We start from the raw sequence: 27,386 nt of genomic DNA on the forward strand, positions 1-27,386 counted from the left end.
CTCTCAGAGGGTGAGAGGTCCCGAGCTCTCGCATGTCATTCACGTTGTGACCATTAGAACTGACAGCTCGGCCAGCTTACAGGGGAGACGCGGCCGGGTCTTGGGAGGATGGCCGTCTCAGGTGGAGACGTTTCATTCCACCCCTCGGGCCCAGAGCCCATTGCTGCCTGGGTATTCGGGGCAGCGCAAGGCCAGAAGACACCAGCTGCTGTGTGGCTTTTATGTCCTTCTGGCCACCCCAAACCTCCACGCTGGGCGCACACTGGAGTAGGGGGTCACCCCGAGACGGCAAGAGAAGCCCAGGACCACACCCCGCTTGCAGCCGGGCGCAGCCTGGGGAAGGCATGAGCGGGCGTGCTGGCAGCAGAGCCGGCCCGATCCTGCCCATACCCTGGAGCCGTCCTGGAGGCCTGCGGCAGCCGCTTCCCATCTTTGGGCCTCTGGATTCCCATCTGCAGCATCGGATCTATCAGGAGCCACTGACCTCGGCCCGCCCAAGGCTCCATGGCGCACGTCTGTGAACACGCTTTGTAAGCTGTGAATGGCTGTTCAGAGGCGGGAGGTCTACCTGCCCACCAAGCAGACGGCCTGGGGCCACGGCTGGTGGCCACGTGTTCTCCTGGCCTGCCCCGTGAGCTGGGCACTCCCCTGCGTGCTAACGAAGGTGGCTGGTGGAGCTGGGCCCAGGCATCAGGAGAGCTGGTCCCTCCTGCAGAGCTGTCCTCGACGCAGCTCTGCCCTCCCTCTCCCAGGAGCTGTACCTGGAACCGTGGGTGCCCTGGGGGTGGGCCTGTGGAGCAGGTGGGGCTGGGCACCACCCCAGGGAGGCACCAGCTCCCGGTGCCACCTCCTCAATGGCTGGATATAGATCCTGTCTGCACCCACCAGGATGTCACCCTCCTGGAGGAGAGAGAGCTGCCTGGTGCATACAGCCCCATCCCCCATGCAGGGCCATCACAGCACCAGGCATGGACTTGCCCCCTCCAAGGGCTCCTGCCCAAGTCCAAGGTCCAAGAGCCCATCTGTGTGGAACAGCGGGGGAGCCACGCCCTCTGGGGGCTGCGCTCGCTGCCCACCACCTGCTGCCAGGTCCCCAGCCACGCTTCCAGTCCCCGTCACGCACAAGGCCTCCCGGCCCCAGTCTACAGGGCCTGGTAAGGATCCCGGTGGGGCCCCACGTGTGCAAGAATGGAGGGGGTCTTGAGGGACCAGCTAGGCCTGCGCTAATGAACAGTACTGCCTGTCACTAGATGGGCCCTGAGCGCATCTGTTCCAACCCAGACTGGGCCTCCTGATGGGGTGGGGAGGCGGGTGGTTATGATATAAACGGCTCTGGCTCGTTCAGTGACGCATCGTGACAACGCGTGACAATCCCCAAAGATACCCAAGAGGCCACTGCTGCTGCCTTCACCATTTCTTTCTTAATCTTTCTTTTCTCTTCTTTTTTTTGGCCTCGCAGCTTGTGGGATCTTAGTTCCCCGACTGGGGATCGAACCCGGGCCCCCATAGTGAAAGCACCGGGTCCTAACCACTGGACCACCTGGGAAGTCCCATCAATGACGACGCTGACGTCCAGGGAGTGCCTGGCCCAAGGTCGCCTATACTAAGGCGCAGAGCTGGAGTCTGAGCTCAGAGGTCTGACTGCAAAGCCCACCCCCTCTCCGTTCCCTGTTCCCCGGGCTTGCCGCCTGCCAGCTGGGTGGCCTTGGGAAACTCAGCTGGCTTTTCTGAGCCTCGAGGAACAGGCCCCAATGGCGTCAGAGTCTGGCTAAGTGGTGTTGCGCTCACGTTTGGCTGTGCAGTGGGGGCTCGGAGGCATCTCTGCCCCACTGGGGTCCCCACGGCACAACCTCCCCCTGCTGCCGGCCTGGGCGCCCACTCACCACACAGCCCAAGCAGAAGGTGAGCCTGGACGCTGCGCCTGGGGGCAGCAGGGCGAGGCCTCCCGTGAGGCAGGGGTAGGGGGCCCCCAGCAGCCGGAGGGAGGCATTGACCACACGCTCGCTGGTGAAGGAGGTGGTGAGGAGGCCCAGAAAAGCCGTCCCAGGGCTGCCAGGGAGCAGCGTGGGGCCCTGCAGGGCAGCCCCCCGCGCCCGTCCTTGGCCTCATGCTCGGGCTCACAGACACAGGTGAGCGGGGCCACGTCGAATCAGGGCGCTGCAGGAGATAGGAGGCCCCTCACTCCCCCCTGCTCGGCCCTCCAGCACAGCTCCCCCTGCCCGCAGCGCGACCCCAGCCATCACTCAGCGTGCATCTGGCCCTGACCACAGAGAAGGCAGGCACGAGTGGGACACCCCTAATTCCCTCCACTCTGACCACTAGCCTACCCTGCCTCTGGTCCCCAACTGCCTTTGGATCACCAATGGCCCTACTTGGAAAGGGGGCTGGCACCATGGAGAAGTCCACAGACACGGTCCACGAGCAACAGGAAAAGGCTTTGGCTGGAGCTTGACCCAGCGCCCTTCTTGTGTCTCACAGAAAAGATAAATATGTTTACATCCTGGCCGGAAACTGCAAGAGTTCCTGACAGTCAGTCAGCCCAAAGGGAGGCCCAGGGGTGGAAGAGACCAGCTAATTGGTGCCCGTTCCCTTGAGATACTGAGCAGAATCCCAGGGTCACAACCCCAGCCCGGCCCAGGACACCCAGACCAGTTTTTATCGACTTGGCAGGAAGTAACAGAACTAATTAACGGGGTGACAGCAGGAGCTCTGACTTCCTCTCAGCTGAGCCACTGAAAAGCCAAGGTCCCTGACCCAAGGGTGAGATGCCCCCTGCAGGCTCTGAGAAACTCCCCTTGCAAGGAAGACGCCAGGACAAGTACCTTCGGAGGCAACGTCAGGGCCAAAGTAAGCGGTCACTTCCTCTGGCTCCAAAGCCTGAAGAAACTGCTGTGGGAGAAAGGATGAGTGAGGGAAGACGAGGGAGAAGGAGGTGTGGGAGAGGAGCAGGCGGGGGGGGGGGGGGTAGGGGGGAGAAGGGGCCCAGGATGGAGAGGGGGCCCAGGATGGAGAGGGGGCAAGCCACTCACACCGCCTAGCCGGGTCTGCCCCTCAACAGGTGGGTGGACAGTACCGAGGCCAACTCCCTCTCCAGTGAGCCCACTTCAGCCCCTGAACCCCAAGTTCGGATTTCCTCCCACTTGGCCCAAGGGCTGTCGGGCAGCCGCTTCTCCCCCAGGGACCCGCCCTCAGCACCCAGCGGAGCCCAGATTCCCAGCTCTCGGGGCTCCCCCAGCACCGGGGCTCCCCCAGCACCGCAGCCCTCGGATCCACCCACCTGCCGGAAATCAGGGAGTCCCCAGCAGCCCAGGAGGACGAGGGGCACAGAGATGAGAATTGCCCGCACACATCTCCCCTGGAGGCGAAGCTCACTCATCCTCCCAGGAAGGGAGAGCGACTGCAATCTGGCCGGAGTGGAATGCGACAGACCCGCTGGGCTGGATGATGAGGCTGTGTTTACTCGTGAGCGCTTCCTCCCAGGGCAGGGGCCGAGGGGCTGGGCGGCCTGCAGGCTCCTCCCGCCGCCGCCCGGCCTTGGGCTGGGCTGGGCCTTGGCTCAGAGCACAGCCACCGGTCCTGCGCCTGGGAGCACAGAGCGGGGGTGGGATTCATCTCCCATCTGTGTGACTGTGGCTCCCGGCTGGCTGAGGCACCATCACACCTGCTTCCTATGGACACCCTGCTTTCCATGACCTGTTCCCGCTCTCCTGTCCTCATTCCCTCCCTCTCAGCTATTGCCTGCTCTGTGCCTGCAGCCAACGGCTGCCCACAGAACCGGGACGGTGGCACCAGCCCTCTGCCTGCCTCCCCAACCATCCCCACACTGCTCACAGACCTTCAGCCACCGCCCCCCCGCCAGCCTGCTTTCCGTTCCTCAAATACACCCAGTGCTTTGCTGCTCTAGTTTCAGCTCAAATGTCACCTCCCTCGTGGCACCATCTAAGTGGCCCCCCAGGGAAAGGTGTCACATTCAGAAAATAAAAATTAGGACAGCAGCGAAACTTGAATTTCAGGTAAACAATGCATTTTTTTTTTGGTGTTAAGTATGCCCCGCAAATTGCAGCTAATATATGGGACATTTTTATACTCAAAATTATTCTTTATCTGAAATTCCTATTTCTCTGGGCGTCCTGCATTTTGTTGGGTAGCCTTACTCCTCCTCAAGTCCGTACCACGGTATCTCACTTCATCATTTTCGTTGCAATTACTACTATCCACAATTGTTGATTTAGCATTTGTGTTTCCCTGAAGGCCCCCACGCACGTACAGAGCCTGGGATGGAAGCTTTGGGGAAGTGGAGGCCTCACCTGTGTCGCTGATCCAGGTATTGCCAGAGCCAAGACATGGTGCGCAAGTGACTCGTTATCGTTGTTGTCACACAAAATAATACAATTCAACACTCGTTACAGAGCTTATTATTGTTATCGGATGCTGCTGAACTACGGCCCTGGGAAAGCAGGCTGTGCGACCTGGGCTGCTCCCTCCCGTCCCTGGGCCTCAATTTCCCCGCCGCGTAGGGAAGATGGGCCGGGCTCGGACCCCGGGGCGGGAGACAGCTGCCCGGGGTCCCTGTGAGTCCGCTCCGCACCCGCCGCTCCCAGGCCCGGCCGTCCAGCGCCCCCTGGCGGCCGCCTGCCCCGCCCTCCACCGGCCGGGCCTCGGTGTTACACCGACGGCGGCCCCCCCCAGTTCCCTTCCGGCGCTCACGTTTCTCGGCCCCAGGCCGGCCCTCGGGGAGATCCCGGGCTTACCCCAACCGGATCCTGTGTCGCTGACCGCGGACGCCGCTCGCCGGGGTGGCAGCCCTTTTCCTTGGGGGCCAAAGAGCCCCGCCCTGCTCCGGGCCGCGCGGTACCAGAGGCGAAGGCCCGGTTTCCAGCCGGTCGGCGAGAGAAGGGCACTTCCTGGGATCGGCGCTCACGTGTGGAGACTCGCGCGGGGGGGCTTCCGGGGTCCCGCGCGCTGCTGTCCCCGCGGCCGGCGAATTGGGGTCCGGCGGGACCTGTGCTCGGCGGGCAGAGCTCGGCTCCGGGGCCGCGGCGCCACCGTGGATGGGCGCGGGGGCCGGGACGGTGCCGGGATGGCGAAGGCGAGGGTGCTGGCCCCCGAGCGCGCCCCGGGCGACCCCGCGCCTGAGCCCGAGCTCGTCAAGAAGCCGAATCGGAAGAAAAACAGGAAGAAAAGATTTTGGAAGAACAAAGCGCGAGAAGCAGGCAGAAAGCCGGGAAACGGCCCCGGCGTGGTCGTGGTGCGACCTCCAAAGGCACCGGAGGACTTTTCCCAAAACTGGAAGGCGCTGCAGGAGGAGGTAAGGCCGCGGGGGCCCCGCGGATGGAAAAACGGAGAAGGGCTTGTGGGATCCAAGGGAGCGCAGATTGGCGTGAACGCTGTGGACAGAGCGGTTCACAGAGAGGTGGCCTGTTGAGGGCGGCAGCGAGCTCGCAGGCCAGTGAATGGCAGGGACTTGATGTAAAGGATTTTGGCAACATCCTGGACCTTTAATAGGTGAGAGTTGACAACAACTGCCGCCGGCTGCTGAGCTCTTAAAATGTGCAGTCGCTGCCGGCTGAGTTACTTGTGTTCTTATTTAACCAACCCTGAGGTAGAGTCCTTAATCATCTCCACTTTACAGACGAGGAAATGGGCCGGAAAAGTTACGTAAGGTGTCCAGGTTTGCAGCCGGTTCAGCAGATCCAGGAGTCAGACGCCCAAGTCCCTGCTCGTAATGCCGTGTTGTACCTACTGCCTTTCTCGGAATCAGTGGCCCAAACTTACCTACAGGTTACAGGTTACTGTCTCCTAAATGCTGTTTGCTGTGCTTCACTCATAAATTCTCTCCAGTTCCGTTGAGTTGGCTGCTGTTGTCATCGCTGTTTTCTAGACGAGGCAGAGAGTTTAAGGAACTTGACTCAAGGTCGCATAGCTAGCTAGCAGATGGCAGACGGGGGTGCACATTCACACCGTGGGGCGTGACCTTCAAAGTCTCTTCTAGTTCCCGAAATCGGTAACGGAGGGAGCCTCAGAGCGAGAGCGGGAGCGTAAGAGCGCCTGAGCTTCCTAACACAGCCGGGCACCTTAGGGCAGCGTCCAAAGCATTCTCCTGTCTTGACACACGGGCTGATGAAATTTTCCCTCCGGCAACCCCCGGGTGCTCTGACTTCTTGAGCTGTAACTTTATCTCTTTCTCGCAAGAAAGTAAAGCAGAACTAAGCAAGCAGAGGGATATTTATTATGGAAAAAACTTTGTGTTTTCTCCAGTTCATACAAGAAAGTATTTTCATCTCTAAACATTATGGGAACAGGTAAGTAGAAACCCGCCTGATCACTCAACTGGTTGCCACATAGCAGGGTCTTAACCGTGTTGAGAATGGTCACACCGGGGACTTGCACGCAAGAGGAGGTTGGGCTGGGAGACCTCAGCCCTCCGTGTAGGAGAGCAGGGGTGCGGCTGCCAACCCTTTTTCAGCCTCTTTTTGTTGGACACACTCCTCTCTTCCTGAGACCCTCACAGCAGTAGCAAACCAAGAAAGTGGCTGCCATGCACCAGCTTGTTGGCCTGAGCTGTGAAGGAATTAACTCTAAATGTGGAAATAGGTTGCTTTTACACACACACACACACACACACACACGTGTAAGCCTTCTTAATCCTTTGTGCATGTTTTCCAAATTAAAATGTGTTTCGTGTTTTATCTTGGGTTCCGTTAGTTGCTGAAACAAAAATCACAGGCCCCGGAAGAGGCTCTTGTTCTCTCTCAGACGGATTCCAAAAAGCAGCCCCAAGGTGTCCAACAAAACAGTAAAGTGATCTCAGATAAAGCAAAGAGAGATGAGATGGGGACAGAAAACACAGACCCCAAGGCCACACGGGGCTCTGTGCCCTCAGGATGTCTGACGAACAGGAAGATCCGGGCACAGCGCAATGAGAAAGGAGCGAAGAAAAGGACCAATGATGACATTTCCCCGAAACGAGGAGAAGTCAGACATAAGAAGTGGAAAGCTGAGGAGGTGACCGCCACCTTGCCTCCGGCCCCACCCACCGAGTAAGTACCCCCCGGGCCGGCACAGCTCTGATGACCGTCTTGGCCTAATCGGCCTCCTGGCCGAGAGCCGGGTCACAGCGACTAAGGCCTGTCTCCTTAAGGAGGCCGAGGCTGCTGGCCCCTCCGTCACCTTACCCTGGTGCTGTCGGTTTCTTTGTTGACTATTTGTCTCCCCTGGAATGTGGGCACGAGGGAGACAGCCTGTTTCATAGCTGCTTTGTCTCTGGGGCCTAGAACAGGGCTTGGCACATGGGAGGCCCCAAGGAAGGGTCTGTGGAATGAATGAACGCCAAAGCCACAGGGACCCGAGTGTGAAGCCGATTGCCACGTCTTGCTAGCTGGGTGGTGTGGGGCAGGTTCCCGACGTGCCCGGAGCCTCAGCGTGCTCACCCGCGGCGGGTCCGCGAGGTGCAGCGTGCCGACCCAGTGCCTGGTCAGCAGACCCTGTGGTGTCACCCACCCGGGGAGGAGCAGAAGTCAGTGGCTGCCTCTGAATGGCTCAGCCAGGAGTGGCGCGATGGTAAGTCAGCCTGGATGTGTGTTGCCTGGGGTTGAGGACACCATCGCTGAAGGTTTCAGGAAAGAACAGTTTGAGTGCCTGCTGCGAGTCACTGCCCCAGGCACGCTTTCTGGAAACAGAGCAGTCACGACAGGTCCCTCTGTCTCGAGGGCGACAGACGATGCACTGAAATTATTTCAGTAATTCCTTCAATGTAGTTGGGATACATCCAACGAGGGAGAAGCCTGTGGGGGCAGATGGCCAGAGGGGCGCGTCCAGTCAGTGAACTCAGGAGGCCGTCTCTAAAGAAATGACATGGACGCTGAGCCCGAAAGACGCAGTCACGAGCCACCACTACCCATCCCTGCCCAGCTGCAGTCCATGTCTGCAGGGCTCGGCCCAGGGACCTGGTGGTGGGGCTCTTTGTCTATGTTCTGCACTCATCGTGTTTCTCTGAGGTTCTTAAATGTTTCATAACTGAACCGTTAGTTTTGTAATTGAGAAGGAAATGTTAGCAGCCGGTACACCTGACTGGGGGTGGGGGGCGTGTTTTTGTTTTATGTTCTTCTGTTGCTCTGTAGTTCCTAAGTTTCAGCTAATGAGTGTTTTTTGTTTTTTATTTTTTGGCTGCGCCCGGGCTTGCTTGCAGCATGCGAGATCTTTCGTTGCGGCATGCATGTGGGATCTAGTTCCCCGACCAGGGATCGAACCCAGGGCCCCTGCATTGGGAGTGCGGAGTCTTACCCACTGTGCCACCAGGGAAGTCCCTAATGAGTAATTAAAAAGGAAAGCGCCAGGATGATCACAGTAGCCAGAGCGGTGGGCTGGCGGCCCTAAGAGCAGACCCCGCTCGCCTGCCCGCGCTCAGCCTGTTCTCCCCTCTGCCTTTTAGAGAAGACATCTGGTTTGACGACGTCGACCCAGCGGACATCGAAGCAGCCATCGGCCTGGAGGCAGCCAGGATAGCACGGAAGCGGCTGGGTCAGAGCGAGAGCACCATCACGCTGGTGAAGGAGCGGGCCTTCAGCGGGTACGCAGGGCACGGGGGGGCAGGGCCCCGGGGGGCGGGGCCGGGGGTCTTCAGGAAGGGCCCACTTCCCTCTCCTCCCGTTGAGTTGGGCAGGCGCTTCTCGGCGTCCGGCTGACACCCGTCCTTGTCCCATAACTGAGCGGTGGTGCCAGTTCCTGGGTCCCGCGAGTGGATTAAACTGGAGCCTTGGTTCCCCTCCAGCCTGACTAAAGCCTTAGCCGTGGACTGTGAGATGGTGGGCGTGGGCCCCAAGGGGGAAGAGAGCATCGTGGCCCGCGTGTCCCTGGTGAACCAGTACGGGAAGTGTGTTTATGACAAGTACGTGAAGCCAGCCCAGCCGGTGACTGACTACAGGACGGCGGTCAGCGGGATCCGGCCCGACGACCTGGCGCAGGGTGGGTCACCTCAGCGCGGGCACGCGGGCAGGGGCGGCTGGAGTGCTTCCGTGTCTCCCTGCGGCCCTTTCTGCTGCAGGCGCGGGCGCAGCGAGAGCCCGGCGGTTTTCCTCCCTCCTGGGCAGGTGGGCTCAGAGGCTCCCACGGCCGCTTGCGTTGGCCTTGCTGCCTGTTGGCCACCCGACCTGAAGACCGGGACAGCGTTCCTGGACGGAGAGAGGCTGCTGTGGGGTGGGGAAGGGGTGGGGAGGCGGGACAGGCTGGAGGGGCTCCCAGGCCTACGCGAGGATTCGGAAGCTGTGGCGAGGCCGTGAGCAGCGCGGGGCCCGGTCTGGCGCAGGTCCCCTCGGGGGGCCTCCGCGCTGGGCATAGGCTGGGGCGGGGCGCGGGGGTGGAGGAGTGAGCCTGTCCTCTGTGCCCTTGGTCAGGGAGGTGGCTGTACAAGGCAACGAGCCGTGGCCCAGCTCGGGACACACCCTGGACGCTGAGCCCGTAGGGTTTGCCGATGGACAGGCTGTCGGGGGAGGGCAGAGAGGCACCCAGGGGGCCCCAGATTTGGGGCCTGGGGAGATCCTGGGAGCAGGGGCTTGAGGTGGCGGCTCTGTCGTCCTCTGGCTGCGTGCTCTCTGCTCTCCGCACCTCTCAGGTTCCCTGGAGCACAGCCCCCGAGGTGGCCCGGCCGCTCGTCAGCCCCAGGGCCTGACCACATCTCCATCCGGGCTCTGCCGGTCCTGCTAGGGTCGCGGGCGGGCAGAGGCGCGGGGCCCAAGCGCGGTTGCTGCAGCCCTTTGGGCGTTAGGGGAGGGCGTAGCCCCGAGGGGTCCGCTCCGAAAAAGCAAGCAGAGCTGCCTCCGGAGCCCAGGGTCTAGAGCCGGGCTTCTCACCATCTGTGGCGAGGGCCACCCCCGCCTCGTTTTCATCTCCGGTTGGAAAGACATCAAACACATGCCCTGGCTTCTTACTGTTAGATTCACCTGTCAGAATTACCCTGGCAGGGGGCTGTGAGTGTGCTCCCCCCACTTCTCCCCGGTTGGGGTGCTGGGACGGCCCCTCGGCCTTGGCATCGCCCTCCTGAGCAGAGAGACCCGTCTGCCAGTCCTCGGAGGTCTAACCTGGGGGAGCCTGTCGCTCAGCACGGTAGTGATGGACGTGTCACTAAAAACCGCTGCTTTGTTTTGTTTCCAGGAGAAGAATTTGAAGTCATTCAGAAGGAGGTGGCAGACCTGCTGAAGGGCCGGATTCTAGTCGGACACGCGCTGCACAACGACCTGAAGGTGCCGGCTCCAGGCGCCTCTTACGTGACGCGGTGTCCAGGGTGGTCGCGCTCTCTCCGTGACTTGGGTGATGCGCCCACCGTGTCAGCTTGGGGGAGCGGGTCCCTGCACACCCTCGTAGGCAGAGCCGGGCGCTGTCTCTGCCACCCGCACCCGCCCGATGGGCCACCACCCCTCTCAGGGCAGAGCCCCTCCTGTCGGGGAGCATCCCCGGCGCCCATTCCTCGGAGCCACTGGGCACTCCCCGTGTCACAGGCCGGCCCATGGCGGCCAGCACAGCGGGCGGCAGGCAGGCTCGGAGGGTCCCCTTCCCGTGCCCCAGAGAGTGGGGCTCAGCCTCAGCGCCTTAGGGTCTCTACTGTGGGCAGAGCTGACCCACCTGTTGGGACGAGAAGCTCGGGGCGTGCAGTTGTGGGAGACTGTCCTTCCTGGGCCTGCAGGTTTTCAAACGGTGTTTCCTGGAAGCTTGGCAGCCTCCGATGTTTCAGGGACCCATAGAAATTGGTCTTAAATGTCTTTTAATAGTAAATTTTGAGGGAATTCCCTGGCAGTCTAGTGTTTAGGACTTGGCGCTTTCACTGCCAGGGCCTGGGCTCAATCCCCGGTCGGGAGCTAAGATCCCACAAGGCGCGCAGTGCGGCCGAGAAAGAAAGAAAGTAGAACTTGAACTGTTAAAAACCAACGAGTCCTCTGCCCACGGAGACGCGTTTTGTCATAAACGTTCTCACTTCAAGAGGCCCCGGTATCTCGTGCTCCCTCCCCGCGCCCTCCCCACGCAGACTCGCGTTTCAGCCGCTTGCTGACTCCTTGGTGACTGAGTCTCCAGCTTCCCCGGTTTCAAGGCTGTTTTCATGCCCATGGTCCTTCCATCACTTTTCCCATGGTGATCTTCCCTCAGAAGTTCAGGCTCGTGTCAGTGCTTGTCTTATTTGTGTGTGCACGTGTGTCACGTGTTGGAGTTTGGTGGAAGGGGTCTACTGCTGCAGATGGACAACAAAACGCCCGTCCTATTTTCTCCTCCAGGCGTTGTTTCTTTGTCACCCGAAGAAGAAGATCCGGGACACTCAGAAGTACAAGCCTTTCCGGAGCCAAGTGAAGGTACTTGGAACCGCGCGGCCCCACACAGCGTAGTTCAGTTTCTCGGTTCACATGATTGTCGGTTCTGGTCCCTGAAGGCTGTCTTACTGATGAAAGATGTTGGGTTTCATTTGGTTTTTCCTTTTAACCTTTAAAACTAAAAGGAATCTTAGAAGAGAAAGAGTTCTGCCAAATGCCAACTTTAAAGTTAGTGTCGCTGAGGGCAGGTGAGTTCCACTCTCTGATCTCTGTGATTAGACCCCCGACTGCAGGCAAGAAGCCGCCATCGTGTCTATTCCAGAGGCAGAGCTGCCCTTGAAATGAGCAGGGCAGCCTGAGGCCGGAAGGCAGAGATGGCAGAGTCCTTTCCTGGTCCTCCTCTGTGGGCTGACCGGGTGTCACCAGCCCGCAGGGCCGCGGGCACTTCCGGTGGGAGGGACACTGAAGGTCACTTGGGTCGGGGCTCAGCGGGCAACTCCCCTGCCCAGGCAGGGCCTACAGAGGCCCCACCTGAGCGTGGCTGTGCGCTGCCCTCTCCCCTGGCAGAGTGGACGGCCGTCTCTGAAGCTGCTTGCGGAGAGAGTCCTGGGGATCCGGGTGCAGCAGGCGGAGCACTGCTCGGTGAGTGTGTCCCGGGTGACAGGCCTCGGGATTGGGGGCTGTGCCGGGCCTCGTGTGCGAGGCGCAGTGTCACCTGAAGACAAACACAGTGGGCCCTGGGCGGCTTCTTAGGAGGCTCCTGGTCCGTGATAAATGACGTGGTACAGCAGGCCTGCGAAGTGTCGGTTAAATTCTAAACGGTTACATTTAACTAATACTTCACACCAAAAAGCTACTAGTGTACTGTAGTCGGAGACAAAGGCCCCAGTCTGGATTGCAGGCCCTCTAGGACCGCGCGCGAGCCCACTGGCCTGCAGAGCCCAGCCGTTGGGCTCTTGTGCCCCAGCATCAAGTTCAGGGCCTGCCGTCCCCCACCCCGTCTCCTTCCTAATTCTGTGGTGTCTGGAGCACCCACGAGGCAGCACGTTCATCCCTTCGCTTTGGGTCCCTCCCTCCCATGAACTGGGGCGCGGAAGCACAGTGAGGGCCGTGGTGCTGGACCACTGCTCTCGTCAGTTTTCTCCTTCACTTGTCCGTGTCTGATGCCAGGACTCGGGAACTGTGGGATGGACAGGCATGTATGTGGCCATGCTTGTCGCCCAGCGGGACAGTCATGGTGATGCTGCGTGTCCCCCAGATTCAAGATGCGCAGACAGCGATGAGGCTGTACGTCCTGGTGAAGAAGGAGTGGGAGAGCATCGCCCGAGACAGGCGGCCCCCGGCCTCCAAAGCCCACGGTAACGACGCTTAGCAGGAGCCCCGTCCTGTACCACGCTCGTGGGCAGCTGTGACCAAGCCGCCGGACAGATGGAGTCCCCCCCGGAGCAGTGACCCTGTGGGAAGGTTTCAGAATCATGGCAGCAGGGGCACGCGGCGTGCTTGCTGCTGGGCAGAACGTCTCCTGTCTGGTTGTGGCGTCTGAGACTCATCCCCGCCGAGGGACGGGAGGAGGGGCTGTCCCTGGGGATCCCCGGGTCCCAGGACCGGAAGCGCCTAGTTGTCCCCAGGTGTGTGGCACCTTCCTCCGAGAAGGCCCCTTTCCCTCGTTGCCTCGGCCAACGGAAAGGAAAGAACTCCGCGGACTCAAGCCTGGACCGCGCGGCTGTGGGTAGTCCGGCGGCAGCCTCGTCGAGGGGTTTTCAGCGGTTCCTTTCTCACCCGCCGCACACAAGTTTAAACTGCAGGTCGGGGCCCATGGCCGGCGTGGGGAGCTCAGGCTGCCCAGCGAGGTGGCAACGGTTCTCCCCAGAGGTGGGCGACTCCCCGACTAGGATGGATGTTCTGACCACGGGCGGCCCGCAGCCCTCTCCCCCCGGCCCGGGCGCGGGGGGCTTTCTGAGCACAGGAGCAGCCGGTTGCCGTGAGTGGAGCGTTTAGCACCAGGCTATACTGAGCCCCTGCTAGCCGTACAAAAAGTCTGAATCCACAGAGGATGTTGTGTGACGTAAACGCAGGTTTTTACTTGAGCTGGAGCTTGTGAAGGTTCAGTGTCTGAGGGGACTGCCGTGTCCCCCTGCTGGTCCTGGGTGACACCTCTCCCTGACCCCCACCCCTAAGGAGACGCCCTGTGGCAGTGGGCGCCCCGTCAGGTACAGCCTGAGGAGGGAGAGGCAGACCTCCCCGGGCGGCTGCCTGCGACAGGTCTACTGCCCACCGTGGGAGCTGGGCTGCAAGGCCTCTTCCAGTTTCTGAAGCACACTTCGTGCGTAAGAAACCAGCTCCTGCAAGGAGAACAGCAGGTCAGCCGTTTCCATGGACGGTCTCTGGGTCCACGAGTAAATTCTGTTAACCTGCTTTTCTTTGAAGCGGTCTCACTGCTGCTTCTCTCCAGGGTTTACTTTGGTCAGGTCGTGGACACGGTGATACAGGGAGAGCCTCTTAAAACCACACACGCGGCAGCCCCAGTCGCCTCCACACACCACTGCTCCGGCCCCTGGACTCTGTGCCATCCAGGTCTGGCTGAGGCAGCCCCCCAACACTCACCAGGCTGGAGGTGAAGCGCCCGTGGATCTCCTCGACCAGGGGCTGGATGCCGCTGGACACCAGCTCTGACAGGATGTCCTCTGCGGGCAGAGCAGAGGGTCCCGAGACCAGGCCCCCCCTCCCCCGCCGAGGCTTAGCATGTGCCCGGCACGGAGGGTTCCTGCCCCTCCCCCAGTGGTCATAGCCGCTAGCAGGGCGCCTCTTGAATGCTGGCTTCCAGGGAGGGCGTGACGAGGGCAGGGGGGTCCTCACTGTGGGAGGCGAGGTGGGCCAGCAGCATGCAGATGCTCTCCACCACCTCCGGGTCGTCCTGGTGGAGCTGGTACGTCTCCTGGATGAGGGTGAGGCCACTGCTGCCCTCCTCGGGCATCACCACCTGCAGGGCCGCCAGCTCTGGGCGTGGGCGAGGGGGTGGGTGGGTGACAGTACTGAACACGTGGGGCAGCAAGAGCCTCAGCTGGCAGGGGACGCCATGCTGTCCTGCAGCGTGGGGACCACCAAGGTCAGGCTTTTCCTGGCTCTGCATCTGCGGGTGTCCTCTGGTGGGGTGTGCACCCGCCTCTCTCTCCATCCCAGCAGCCCCCAAGGCCAGTGTGCTTGTAGAGAGGGTGCTGGGGACGTTCCAGGGCACCTCCTTGCCCCGTGAGGAGGCCCGTCAGTGCGAGGTTGGGCCTGGCTCCTGGGGGACTGGGGGCCCGTGAGAGCAGTGACCCGTGATGTCACGTAGTTGTCAGATCCTCCTGGAGCCCAGGGGGAAGCTGACCCTCCAGGGAATGGACTTAGCCGTCAACAGCCAGCAGGAGGCAAAGCCGAGATTCTCGGCTCTGGGGTCCCACACGCTCGCTGGGTTCTGACGACCCCGCTCTTTGTTCACTGAGCCACGTGCCTTTTGCTCTTGGGGCTTCAGCACCCCACCCCGTTTGACGGTGGGATCCCGGCGGGAGTGGGGGGTAGGCCCGGAGACCCTGCCCGCTCGGGAGGTTCTCTCCAGGAGTGAAGGTCACCCCACTCCCTGCTTCAGGCCGAGTAGCAGGCAGAGACCCACCAGGCTGCACACCCAGCAGGGGCCGGACCTCACAGGGGCCAAACCACCCCACACGGCGGGCAAGCTCTGCCAGGCTCCAGGCCCCGAGTGTCCGTCAAGGCTCGTGGTGCCAAGTTGGGTGCAGAACCTGGGCCGGGGGCTTAGGAACAGCTGGGGTTTGCTTGGAGGCGGAGTTCAGAGCCCTGACTCGGGCTGTTTTCAGAGTCACACCTGGAGGGGAGCCTGCGCACACGCCAGGCTTGTGGGTGGCAGGCAAGGTGGTCACCATGCGGAGTTGCAGAGAGCGGCGGGAAGTGAGGGTACAGAAGGTCTGCGCGGCAATGTCTGGGCGATGGGACTGTAGGTGTTTCCCTTCCCTGCTTTGAGCGTGTGCTTGCTTTTGGTTTGTGGGCTGCCGGCAGGTGTTGCTGTGGGAGTCTCCCCCGCCTCCTAGTGGCAGCCCCGGCCGTCCCCAGGCTCACCAGACATCTTCACGAGGCTGGCCAGCCCCCGGCAGGCATTGTTCACCAGCAGGGCTCGGTCCTGGCACGCCCGGATGCTTTGCAGGATTAGGACCACCACCTCTTCCAACTGCTGCTCCCCTATGCAGCCTGCGGGGGGCCACACGTGTCTCGACTCGAGGGCCCAGGGCCACCTCTCAGGCCCCGGGGCCCCGGGCTGCTCACCCAGCAAGGACAGCAGCCACAGTACTGCACAGCCGGCTTCAGCCATCTCCGCGTCCGTGGGGTAGGTGGCCAGCACCTCAGCAATGAGGGCCGGGGCTTTCTCCCAGGGGGCCTTGTTCGCTATGACAGCTGGAACAGGATGGGGTGGAGGAGGGGACACCTCCTTGGTGGCGCAGAAGCTGGGGGGTAGGGGCAACCCCAGCCTGCCAGCCAGTCTGTAGGGTAGGAATCGGCAGGGCCCCCAAGGGGAGGTTTGGGAAGCCCTGCGTGCCGGGTGTGGGCAGGGCTCTCCACGGTCGGGAGCCCTCTTTTCCTTGGGGAAAATGACCTCCCAGGTGCTGGAGGACCAAGTGGGGCCTGGAGAGGGAGTGGCACGGCCTGGGAGCACCCCCCTTCTGAATCAGAAGTCAGGATGGTTTGCCCAGTGCTAAGGCCAGCTTGTGGAACCAGGGACTGCCCAGGAAATCCCACGATGTGCGTGAGCTGGAGGGTTCCATGGGCTGGGCACGAGGGGGTCCGAATATGAACCCACCCCTCCCCAGGATGCCGGTGCAGCTTCTCCCGTCCACCCTGGCCCTTTGTCTCCCTCTCCTCCCGGCTCTCGGGTGGTTAGGGCGCAGCCCCGGCCCGCTCACCGTCCACCAGCAGAGCCCAGAGCAGCCTCAGGCCGTTGATGCAGGTGTCCCTGTTCCTGGGGAAGGCATCCAGGCGTTCCAGGATGCGCTCGCACAGCCCGGCCCTCCGCAGCTCGTCTGTGGCCAGTCCTGCAGGTGGGCCCCAGCATTAGGACCACAGAGAACACCTCCTGGAGGAAGCCCTCCCTGGGGGCCACCCCTTCTCTGTGGTCCTAGGGCACTGCAATCCCATGCATCCCACGCCAGTGGTGCCTACTTGGCCAGTTTCATGCCCAGCATGAGACCCAGAAACAAGGGTATGAGCCATCCCCTGGGCCACCGTTCCAGCACCTCCCGTCCCATTACTGGGCTGGGACCGGCCTCTGAGCTTTCCTTCCAAGATGGGACCACGACTGTGTTCTCTCAGGGTGATCACCTGGCATTGTTTGCCAGGTGGTCCCGATTTACACCTGCTGTCCCAACATGGCTACTCACGGCAGCCCTTTGGACTTCTCGGCGCGGGGTCAATGAAATGTGGTAAATTGCCTGGTGAGTGTAGGGGGGGTGGGGGCTGCGGGGCTCCAGGTGAGGCCCCAGCTTCCCTTTGGAGAGAACGATGCCCACCCGGTTAGTGGCTGGAGATGGGGAACATGTGTAAAGCCCTCGGTGGTGACCCTCTCCCCACACCGTCCCCCGACTGCTCGCTGGTGGCCTCTGGAGCGGGGCCGGTGGGGCAGCAAGGGCTGGAACCCGAAACACGTCGGCGTGAAGCCCATGGGGGCGCCTGGCTGCGGCCCGTGCATGTTGCCAGAGGGACACGTGACTGTGAACATGGAAGCTGGGGACGGAGCAGCTGTCCCCTCGGGGCATCCAGGCGCTACCCGCCTGAGCCCTGCGCCCACGGGAGGGCGGCGCCCACCCTGGCTGGCGACGGTGAGCGGGCGGTGCACCGTGACCAGGGGCTGCTGCTCCTCGGGGTGGCTCTAAGCACGCTCAGCGGCATGGGGGCCGTGGTGCTGTTGCTCGGCGCCGTGGCCGCCGGGTCCTGCCCCAGTGCTGCGCAGGCCAGCAAAAGAGGCCGGGGAACCCTTAGCTGGGGCCACGGTGGGAAGACAGCGGGCGGGGGCGGGGGCGGGGTCTCCAGGGAGGAAGCCGAGGTCGGGGCTCCGGCGCCCCATAAGTGCTTATTGCACGACCGAGCCAAGGACCGGAGGGCTGGGGGCCCTGCCAGGGCTGTGAGCACGTGCGGTGTAAAGCATTACATGGAAATTCAGCCTAAATATTCAAGTGAGAAGGCAGTGAAGTATTCCAGTTTAAAAATCGGAGGCCAGGCCCTCGGGCTCTCAGCTCCAGCCTCTCCCATCCCTCCTCAGCTGCCCTCCTGGGAGCCCACGCCTGGGACCCCATCCCACCTGCCTGGGCTCACACCACAGGACCCCTATGACCAGCTCCTCGTTTCATGCCTAGAGATCAGCCAGAAGGGGGAGCAGCTGGTCCAGGGCCACAGAGGCAGGCCTCGGGTGGTGCCCCAGACTCCTGGCTGTGCCCTGCCTGTCATCCTGGGGTGGGGTTGGGTGCCCAGAGGGTCAGATGCCTGGGGGATGACTGGCGTGGGAGGACGGGGGTAGGAGAAGCCAGCTGTGCCTGGAGCCCACCTTGGCCCCCGGTGCGGAGCAGCAGGGAGCAGGCACACGGCTGTGCGTCAAGGACCCTGTCGTGCTGCTTCACGATGCCGACCAACACCTCCGCCAGCTCCGCCGGCCACGGCACACCTGGCAGCGTGGGGGGCAGAGTGAGACTCGGCGTACGAGCAGGTGGCGGGAGGGGGTGTGGACCAGACCCTGATGGGAGTCTGCAGGGCGTCACACGTGGGCCCCTGGGTGGACGAGCAGATGGGTGATCAGACGCGATCAGTCAGGGTGTGTTGAGTGCTTGCCACGCGTCTGCCGTAGGGATCTTCTTCCAGCAGCTCTACAAGATCGATCCTCATTTGACAGATGAGAAAACTGAGGGTCAGGGAGATGTGAGCCCTTGCTTTGAACCTAGCCTATCTGACTCCAGAGCCTTTGGCCGTTACTGCCCTGAGAGGGGACATCTGTGGGTCCCTTAGGCCTTCCTCTGGGCCAGGGCGTGTGCTGGCAAGGGGGGAAGGCAGTGGTGGGCAGCCGGGGGTCCACAGAGCTGCGCCCCTTCCTAACCGCTGCTTCACCTCTCTCAGCCTGTGTCCTCCTGGTAAGAATGACAAGGACAAAAGTGCTGGCACCAGGGAAGCCAAGCCATGGCTATCCCGTCTCCATGCGAGGCTGGCTGAGGCAGGTGTGGCTCTGGGGTGACAGCCGAGGCCAGTCTTGGGAAGGGGCCCAGCAGCCTCTCTCACTCTCTCTGGGAAGGCAGAATCTCTTCCCATGGACTCTCTCCTCTCCACAGCCTTGCTCTAGACAGGGTCACGGGGAAGGAGAGGGAGGGGAAGGGAAATGGCCAAGGTGAGGTCTCTGCTGCCTCATTAGAGGGCTGGCACTGGGCCCTTATGATCTCTGCTGTCCCGGCCACTGGGACGACCATCTATGGAAGGAAGATCGGTGGACGGATGGATGTATGGACGGACGGATGGAGAGACAGGTGGATGGATGGATGGAGAGACGGGTGGATGAATGGATGGACGGATGGAGAGACGGGTGGATGGATGGATGGACGGATGAGTGAATGAATGTAATATTCAGGCTGGTGAGACAGATTGAGGGCAGAGATTTTACAAACCAATGTTTTGGCAAAATTAAAAATATTAATACTCCTTGATGGAGAAAGTTGGGTGAAGAGGTGTTCTCATGCACTCTTGGGAGGTGAGAAAGTTGGTGCATCGACGGAGGGCAATTTGCAGTATCTATGAAAATGTGAAGTATTCACAGCCTGCATATCTAGGAATTTATCCTGCAGAAGCACACAGAGCACACACACACATGCCCCGGGGTGGACTGTGTAACATTGCTTATGATACCGGGGAATCGGCAACCACTCAAATAGCCAACCAGAGGGATGGTGGCAGGGACAGGGTGTCTATTAAGCATCCATGAGCAGCACGTGAGGGGGGCCCCGGGAAGTGGTTCGGATGCCGAGCCCAGCCCCCGCCCACTTGTCTGCTCAGTGAAAGCGGCGGCACAGGAGGAAGTCCAGGCTCCTGTTCCAAGCAGGTGGTAAAGCCGTGCATGCTCATGGGAATGTAAACGGGCGTCAGAAAGTACCAGCTAGGGAAGCTGGAAGGGCCGGGGCACCTGGGGGAAGGCGAGAGGGTGGCGGCTCTACCTTGCTGGTCTTCAGACATCCTCAGGAGCCTCTCCAGGGCCCTCTGCTGGACTTCGGGGTGGCTGGAGAAGTTCTGCATGACCTCTGCGGGGGACAGGGCAGCACGGGGAGGCGCCTTGGCTCAGGGACCCGCCTGAGGGCCGGGGCACCAGGGGCGCATCCGTGAGCACCACTGCACAGGCCCACGTGACCCGGCGCGAGGTGGCGGCCTTATCATCCTCACCTTCCCGGCCGAGCCACCTGTCCAAAGTCGAACCCGGATCTGCCTGAGAACCCGCCCAGGGGGGTGCTTCCACTCCACACCTCCCTCAGGTAACTCCCTCCAGGGTACTCAGGGCGATGACCTTCAGCTGGAGCCAGCTGTCTGCCTCCAAAGCCCATGGCCACGAGACAGGGAGACAGCAGCTGGGCCCTCACGGGTCCCCTTCTCCAGAAAGGGAGGCAGAGGTGGCAGCCCCTTATCACAGGCAGCCGGCGCAGGGAGCCACTGACGGGGAGGAGGGATGGGAGGGCGGAGCCACCCCCGAACTGGAAGATGACCTCCAGATCCATTCTCTATCCAAGACCGTGGGGGTAGCCCCCAGCCTGGGGCACACGGAGGAGTCTATCGTGTGCACTTTTGCGGGGTGGGGGGTGACCAGCCAGCACTGTGCCTGGAGCCTCAGGCCTGCACATGTCACATTGCACACGGAGCCCCTGGGCCACCTCACCTTCCTGCAGGGCCGTGCCTGCTGGTCCACGGTGGCTGCTGTGCCGGCCCCAGCGTGAGCACCATTCTGGGCACGTAGCAACCACACAGGAGGTGCTGCTCATTGGGCAAGACACTCCAGGCACCGGGCCGCTGTGTGCCGGGCAAGCGAGCAAAAAGCGGGGAGTCTGTGGTGGGGTGCGTGGCAGTGAGGGGCTGTTTGGTGACGTCGAGGACTGTGTAGCCGGAACAGAGGGGAAGCAGGTGGGGGCCTGGCCACAGAGATGAACTCTGCTCTAGGTAAGCTCAGGGGTATCTGAGCGGGGTAGTACCCTGAGCAAAGCAGTGCTTGGGATGGACGAGGGGCAAGCCCAAAGGCCATGTGTGAGGAGCGGTCCAGGGGACTGGGGGGGGTCACTGCCCCCCAGCTAAAGACAATGGGGTGCCGGGGCCACAGCAGCCTCTGGCGCCGCCCCCTCAGGGCCCCATCATCACCTAAGGTGCTGGTGACGCTGCTCTCTAGCAGCATGTCGATGAGGAAGTTGGGCACCACCTGCTGGTGCAGCATCAGGGCACTGCTGGAGGAGCTGAAGTCGCTGCTCACAAACAAGTGAATCACGTCCCTGGGGAGGGGCGGAGAGCCGCCAGCTGGCCCTGCGTCCCCTCTGCGTCCAGCAGCTGCTGGGCCTCCACCTGTTTTGGGCACCCGCTTGGGATCACCCCTCCCAGCATCACAGTGCGTCCAGCGGGCACTGCAGCACTTCCCCCTCCAGGAGGGGCTGAGGGAGGACAGTGCTGGGCCCTGGCGCTTGCACTCGCATGGGCCCCTTCCTCCATAACATAGACCCCAAAATCACAATTTCTGGCTGTGTTGGTATAAAGGTGAATATAACCCAGGGTGGATCATTTTGTTCTTCTGACTTTACATTAGAGTTAAAACGTTTTCCTGGGCCCTGGGCCATGCCTCGCGCACCTGATGGGGAAGCTGGCCCTGTTCGTCTTGCACTCAGAGATGCGGCCACGGTTTGGGGCAGCCCAAACTGGAGGAGCCACTGTCCATGGACGCAGCGCTTTGTGGTATGAAAACCCCAAGTGCGTGCACAGGCTGACAGTGAACTGCCACCCCAGGGCCTGAGCTCACCTGATGGTTATTCGATCCGACGGGTCGGCCTGGAGCATCAGAGGCAAAAGGGAACTGAAGATTTCCGCATCGGGGACCCTCCTCTCCTCCATGGTCCTCAGGACACCCCTCAGGCCGTCGGGGGAACTCCGGATGGACTTCCGCAGAAGCATGGCTTCCGTGCTCTGGGAGGAGAGAGAGGACCACTTGTGCACCTCCTCAGCTAAAGGAAGATGGCCTGACCTCGGGCAGAGGGGAGGCGACGTGGCCGCCGCCGTCAGGAACGCACAGAGGCCACCTGTGCCCCACAGTTCTTGTACGAAGAAGAAATGGAAGTTCAGAGAAAAGCAAGTGGCCATCTTACTGGCTGGAGGGAGTAAGGGAACAGCCCCCCGTCCACGGCCGGACTCCCACTGGGGGCCGGTTAGTGCACCCGAACTCAGCTGTTCTTGTCCATAAGGGGGTGCTGTTGGGGCAGATTGAATGTTACCATCACCATCACCACCACCACATGAGGGCCGAGCAGGCCCAAATGCGGGGTCCTCTGGCGGCTGGGGCAGCGGGGGTCCTCCACACAGCCCCACAGGCACTCAGGGTGGGCAGGAGGGTGCCAACGGGAAGAATGCGCCCTTTTCAGGGCCGGCGGTGGGCAGAGCCTGGCTCCCTGGGGCTGTGGAGAGTGGGGTTCAGGTGTGGCGGGGAGGGGTGGACGGAAGGCCCCTCACATCCAGGAAGGAGCAGCCGGCCATGTCGAGAATGATGCAGCCCAGGGACCAGATGTCAGATTTCTGGCTGAAGGAGAAGTTGAGGGCTTCGGGGGCCATCCAGGACTTGTGAGAGGGGTCTGTTGGTAGGAGTGAAGTGGGGGCTGCGTGAGTCCCATGCTCCCTGGGGAAGCAAGCAGCTTGAAAAATGAGCCCTCCATCACCCTCCTCCAGGGAGGGAGAGATGTGCTATCTGAGGGGGAAAAGGAAGAGGCCCCTGGTCAGTAAGATCCTGGCCCTTGATCTTCACCAGTGAGGCTGCCCATCTTGGCAGGGGCCCACCAGGCTGGCCGTGTGCGCACCTGTGTCCCACTGCAGCTGCAGAAATAATCGGAAGGGGCATTTGCCACAAAGGCTAAAATCTGCACTCTCCATAAACGTCTTGCCCCTCCCAACACTTAGTCGGGACCTTGAGGCAATGTTCTGGTTGCCCTGCCCTAGTTTCTAAACCTGAATCCCTGGGACTTCCCTGGCTGTCCAGTGGTAAAGACTCTGCGCTTCCACTGCCAGGGGCACGGGTTCGATACCTGGTCAGGGAACTAAGATCCCGCATGCCGCGCCGCCAATAAATACATACATACATACATAAACAAACAAACCTGAACTCCAGACAGGGAGCCAAAAGAGCAGGGTCCCCGGCCCAGCTCTATCAGTGCCTGACAGGCTGCAGGCAGCCCCTCCCTCTCCAGGCCTCCATTCCCCAAACAAAGAGCAAAGGGGTGGGCTCCAAGGACCCCTGCCATCTACACCTCCAGTAGATCCACCCGTCCACTCACTTGCCCACCCACACCCGCCTATCCATCCTTCCACCCATCTATCCGTCTGTTCATCTATCTGCATGTTCATCTATCCATTTGTCCATCCACCCACCCACTCATCTATCCATCCATCCATCTATCCACCCATCCACCCATCAAGGACAGCATGCCACTGGTCCCTGCCAGCCCGGGACTCTGGAGTCCTCCACTGGAGAGTTGCTCTCTCCACCCCTGATAGCCGTTATAGGGTTGAATCCCAGCTCCCTTTGCCCTGTTGTCTTTTTTTTTTTTTTTTGCGTTACGCAGGCCTCTCACTGCTGTGGCCTCTCCCGTTGCGGAGCCCAGGCTCCAGATGCGCAGGCTCAGCGGCCATGACTCATGGGCCTAGCCGCTCTGCGGCATGTGGGATCCTCCTGGACCGGGGCATGAACCCGTGTCCCCTGCGTCGGCAGGCGGACTCTCAACCACTGCGCCACCAGGGAAGCCCGCCCTGTTGTTTTTTTAAAGGAAGGAAAACTTCTCTCCCCGGACTGCTCACCTTTACCACCTCCTGGGTTATTCTGAGACTCAGTAAAGTAATCCATCCCGAGCCAATGCCTGCCGTCCACCAGCCCTCCCTCTGTGCATGTCAGTCTCCTCCCTTCTGAGGCCTTCCTTCCCCCTTCTTGAAGGTTAACATTTTCTGAGTGTCTTTTGGACCCTGCATGCCCCCCCACTCGGTTGAATGGGCCCTCCCGCAGTGCTCCCCCGCCACCACTGTCTGCTGGCCGGGAGGACGCCAGCCACCTTCCTCTGCACGGACGTTCCACTTGGCTACGTCGGTCATGAGTGCGTTGGAGCTCAGGTCCTGCAGTTTGCAGTGGTCACTGCTGACCAGGGCGATGTTGGAGGGCTTGAGGTTCCTGAAACCGAGAGGCGCGCCCTTCCACCCACTGCCTGGCAGGGCCACGTCCGTCTGTGAACCCTCCGCTCCCGCCACACCCAGGGCCGCCGCAGCAGCCCACACCCCTCCTCCTCTCTCCTCAGTAGATGCCCTGTTCAGCCACTTTTTGTTGTTGTTGTTGTTCAGCCACTTTTTGAATATCGTTTTCTGTAAGCATAAATATACTGTTATTTCAAATGGGAAAAACAAGCCAACTGCAAGTAAGGAAACACTGATCCTCCCGTGGTCCCTCTGCTAACGACCTTCCAGATCTCAGCTGACATTAACACGGAATCTCGAGCATTTCCTTCCTACGTTTGGTTCACACAGTTTTCTCTCCTCTAAATACAGCACTGATCCTTCAGATCACGATTCTGGAGAATGAAACTGGCAGGTCAAAAGCTCAGCCTGGGAGTGCCCAGAGGCCCTCGGGCAGCCTAATCTCTTCGTCAGTGCTGTTATCTGGTTCTTCCCTTGCACTTTAGAACCAACTGCCCCGTCTGTGCATGGGGAGGGTCGTGGAGGGGGTGACTCTCTTTAAGCCAGGGAGGTGCTCTGGGAGGGGGAGGGGCCCGTCCTTGTCCCAGCTGCACCTCTCTCCTTTGGGCCCGCGCCCAGGCGCTGCCACCTGGAGGTGCCACCCCCAGGAGGTGCCTTTTCTCCTCAAGCAGCCTGGCCACCCGGTCACCTGTGGATAATGTCCAGCTGGTGCAGGTACTCCAGCGCATTCAACACCTGGCCCAGCATGTTCTGCATCCACTGGGGAAAGAGCGAGAGATGCCAGGACTGGGGGGGCCTGAAAGCTCCCAGGTGGGCCTCCCAGCTGCTCTTAGGCAGGTCAGTGACCACTCAGAGCAGCCAGCAGGGTCGTGGCCAGTTCCCACCCTGCGTCTTGAAATGGGCCTGAAGTGAGCGGCCAACAGCTCAGAGCCAGTGCGGGAGCTTCTGCTGCAGGCTGCTTCGAGGCCCTCTGGACAGAAATGCCCTGTTAGCCGGCGACGCCCTGGTCTCCAGACCCCCCACTCCTGTCTCCAGCAGACCCCGGGGGCCCTGGGGCTCTAGCCCCGCCCGGGTCCCACCCCATGGGTACCAGAAATGCTGAAGTCTGCAGCTGCTACTTCGGGTTTGCCTCTCCAGGGCATTAGAATGGAAAGATCCCTGAGAGAGAACATTCTGAAAGCAGTTTGTGTCAGAAACAAGATCCACCTGGTTTCCAGGGCAGTGATTTTCAAACCGTGTTCCTAGGAGCCCTGGATTCCACCTGGGGTGTCAAGAGAGGGGCTGAGCAGGCAGGACCCTGGGGTTCCTGCCACGCCACCTTCCACTGACCCCCAGACCCCTGACTAGAGTAGCTCTGCTTTCCTTACTGGGGGTTCTGAGAACATTTTTGTGCTCGACAGGGCTCTACTACAAACAGAAAGTTTGAAACCCACTCAGAGGCTGTCTCTGAGGCCCACTTTGGAGCTGCGTGCCCCTCAGAACACCCCAGTAGGGTCGCAGTGCCTGGTGGCCCAACAGAACAGAGGCGTGTTCAGAGCAAAAGCAGGCAAAATTTATTTGGGGTGGGTCATAGACCTAAATGTGAAAGCAAAATGGATCCAGCTCCAAGGGCAACAGAGGAAAATATCGTCATGACCTTGGGGCGGGGAAGCCTTCTCTAAAGGCTCAGAAGACACCAACCTCAGGCGAAACACTGATGAACCAGAGTTCATTACAATTAAGAAAGTGAACTGGCAAGCCACAGACTGGGAGAGGACATCTGGACACTGTGTCCATAATACATAAAGAGCCACTATGAATCAACAAGAAAAGACAGACAACCCTAATGTTTAAATGGGCAAGAGACCTGAACAGGCACAAAAGAAGATATCCAAATGGCCAAAAAGCACTCACCATGACTACTCAAAATAATTGAAACTAAAATATAATTTTTAATTAAAATTAAGAAGACTGACACAGTGAAATGTGGGCCAGGATGCAGAGCCGAAAGACTCACAACTTGGGATGAGAATCAACACCAAGTCAACCAACCATCCTGGAAAACTGGCACACTGGCTAAAGCAGCACACGCACCCATTCTGTGATCCAAAAACTCCACGGTCACGCAGAAAATGAATGCTTAGGTCCATCAAAACATATGCCCAGCAGTGTTCATGGCAGCCCTTCTTCATAATAGCCCCAAACTGGAAGCAACACAGATGCTCACAGCACTGGACCAGATACACTGATGGTGATGTGGCCATCTGACAGAGTGGAGAGGGATGATCTCCTGACACACTCACAGGTGGGTAAATCTCAAAGCACTGGGATGAACGCGAGAAACCAGACACAAGCAAACAACATGCTGTATGAGCCCATTTATGAGAACTTCAGGGACAGGCAGAAGGATCTCTGGAGGCAGAAGTCGAACCCTGGGTACTGGCTGGGACTGTCTGAAGGTCCAGGAACGCTCTGACCTCATGTGAGGGAGGGGACGGGAGTGTCTGCCTATGCAAAACACACCAAGGTGTACACTTAAGATCTGTGCACGTTACGGTATGCAAATACCTTCATTCATAACTGTCGGAAGAAATGAGACCAGACTCCATCGGTGCCCACCCCTCTGCCCCCTGCTGTGGGGCCTGTGGCACCCAGGCCTGGTGCCCCAGAGAGTCTGTCTTACCTGGGAGTCAATGACTCTCTTTGCCGCCCTCTTCTTCTCAATGACATTCTGGAAGCTTCCCTCGTGGAACTCCATCACCAGGCAAAGGAACAGAGAGGAGATCTGCAGGGGACACAGCCCCTTAGCCAGGTGCCGAGTTCTGGCCTCCAGAGGCCCAGGCCTGGGGGCTTCCGGGCCGTCACCTGCTCCAGGTCTTTCCTCCCAGCCAGGCCACCACCGGCAGTGACTATGGGAGAATGCCCCCTTCTGTGGGGGGAACAGCCCCTCCTGAGCAGCTCCCGCCTCCGCCTCCTCTCTCCTCCCCCCACCCCCCCTACCCCCCATCTACACTAAAGCTGCTTTAGGAAAACCTAAAGGGGCGTGGGGTCTCCTGGCCACCGCACACGTAGACCACCGTGTCTGGGGCACCAGGCTCTTTGTCCCTTAGGGCTCAGCTGAGATCCACTCCTCCCTCTGAGGGGCCTGCACCCGACAGGACCCCAGCAGCCCCCGTCAGGCCTCTCAGAGCACCCTGCCTTCCCTCCCGCAGTGACATGTCCTCTTGGCTTCTCTGTGTCCCCCTTGAGAGCGTGAGGAGGTGCTCAGAAAATACCTGGGACAGGTGGTGAGGGGCCCTCCCCACGGCTTTCCTCAGGGCCCAGCTGAAGGGGAGGGGGCTCCTCCCTCGGTTGTCAGCCCAGATGGGGGTCTGACTGTGGGGTCACACCTGGCCCCCTTCCCCTCCAGCCCCCCGCATCCCCCAGCTCAGCCCCATGTGGAGTAACCGGCAAGCTTCCGGCTCCTTGAAGATGAGAAATCAGCTCGCCAATGGGACCAAGCACGGGGCTTGGGGCGACCAGACCCAGACTGGAATCCTGCTCGGTTGTCGCCAGCTGGTTTCTCCCAGCCTCCACTTCTTCCGGAAAGTGGGACAGTGACCCTCCTATGCAGAGGCTGTGGGACGCACGTGA

General features: G+C 60.7%; 3 protein-coding genes across 14 annotated transcripts in view; 1 reads left to right on the forward strand and 2 right to left on the reverse strand.

The window, feature by feature from the left end:
• ADAMTS13 (ADAM metallopeptidase with thrombospondin type 1 motif 13) overlaps nucleotides 1-6,054 on the reverse strand; it is a 33,909-nt gene extending 27,855 nt beyond the window's left edge. The window contains exons 1-3 of one of the 6 annotated variants that reach the window (XM_089913984.1): nucleotides 4,308-6,052; nucleotides 3,278-3,582; nucleotides 2,823-2,889 (exon numbers count right to left, since the gene is read on the reverse strand). In XM_089913984.1, the coding sequence (XP_089770110.1) occupies nucleotides 2,823-2,889; nucleotides 3,278-3,376 (166 nt within the window). In that variant the 5' untranslated portion in view covers nucleotides 3,377-3,582; nucleotides 4,308-6,052. Of the gene's footprint in view, nucleotides 1-2,822; nucleotides 2,890-3,277 lie in introns of all 6 variants that reach the window. The other 5 variants (XM_022578185.3, XM_089913986.1, XM_089913985.1 and 2 more) reach the window with 5 other exon arrangements.
• Nucleotides 3,065-13,712, forward strand: REXO4 (RNA exonuclease 4). 7 transcript variants are annotated; one of them, XM_089913987.1, is made up of 10 exons: nucleotides 3,065-4,013; nucleotides 4,252-4,324; nucleotides 4,410-5,308; nucleotides 6,706-7,040; nucleotides 8,432-8,569; nucleotides 8,771-8,964; nucleotides 10,150-10,238; nucleotides 11,262-11,336; nucleotides 11,808-11,936; nucleotides 12,465-13,712. In XM_089913987.1, exons 3-10 carry the CDS (start codon nucleotides 4,523-4,525, stop codon nucleotides 12,654-12,656), a joined length of 1,938 nt encoding a protein of 645 aa, XP_089770113.1. In that variant the 5' UTR covers nucleotides 3,065-4,013; nucleotides 4,252-4,324; nucleotides 4,410-4,522; the 3' UTR covers nucleotides 12,657-13,712. The 7 variants fall into 7 exon arrangements, with proteins under 7 accessions (XP_089770113.1, XP_089770114.1, XP_030617424.2 ...); XM_089913988.1 differs by having other exon boundaries at nucleotides 3,065-3,462; XM_030761564.2 differs by having other exon boundaries at nucleotides 3,067-5,308; nucleotides 11,804-11,936; nucleotides 12,465-12,578.
• The window catches only part of STKLD1 (serine/threonine kinase like domain containing 1), a 14,169-nt gene continuing 341 nt past the window's right edge, over nucleotides 13,559-27,386 (reverse strand). Inside the window, 15 exon segments of the mRNA XM_089913992.1 lie at nucleotides 13,559-13,636; nucleotides 13,899-13,978; nucleotides 14,151-14,291; nucleotides 15,405-15,737; nucleotides 16,244-16,372; nucleotides 17,142-17,204; nucleotides 17,207-17,278; nucleotides 17,878-17,994; nucleotides 19,523-19,606; nucleotides 20,706-20,833; nucleotides 21,352-21,515; nucleotides 22,056-22,174; nucleotides 23,639-23,754; nucleotides 24,463-24,533; nucleotides 26,437-26,538. Coding sequence (XP_089770118.1) covers nucleotides 13,559-13,636; nucleotides 13,899-13,978; nucleotides 14,151-14,291; nucleotides 15,405-15,737; nucleotides 16,244-16,372; nucleotides 17,142-17,204; nucleotides 17,207-17,278; nucleotides 17,878-17,994; nucleotides 19,523-19,606; nucleotides 20,706-20,833; nucleotides 21,352-21,515; nucleotides 22,056-22,174; nucleotides 23,639-23,754; nucleotides 24,463-24,533; nucleotides 26,437-26,538 — 1,797 coding nt within the window.

Source organism: Delphinapterus leucas, chromosome 6 (assembly GCF_059928025.1).
Source record: "Delphinapterus leucas isolate spDelLeu-1000000601 "Yukka" chromosome 6, BTC_Dleu_Yukka2, whole genome shotgun sequence".
NCBI lineage: Eukaryota > Metazoa > Chordata > Mammalia > Artiodactyla > Monodontidae > Delphinapterus > Delphinapterus leucas.

Excerpts from the sequence above, each read along its gene's own strand:
- REXO4 (XM_089913987.1), top strand. The coding sequence starts at position 4,523 with ATGGGCCGGGCTCGGACCCCGGGGCGGGAGACAGCTGCCCGGGGTCCC. Across the intron at positions 5,309-6,705 it reads GGAAGGCGCTGCAGGAGGAG|TTGCTGAAACAAAAATCACA; the intron begins GTAAGGCCGCGG and ends GGGTTCCGTTAG. Across the intron at positions 11,937-12,464 it reads AGCAGGCGGAGCACTGCTCG|GACTCGGGAACTGTGGGATG; the intron begins GTGAGTGTGTCC and ends GTCTGATGCCAG.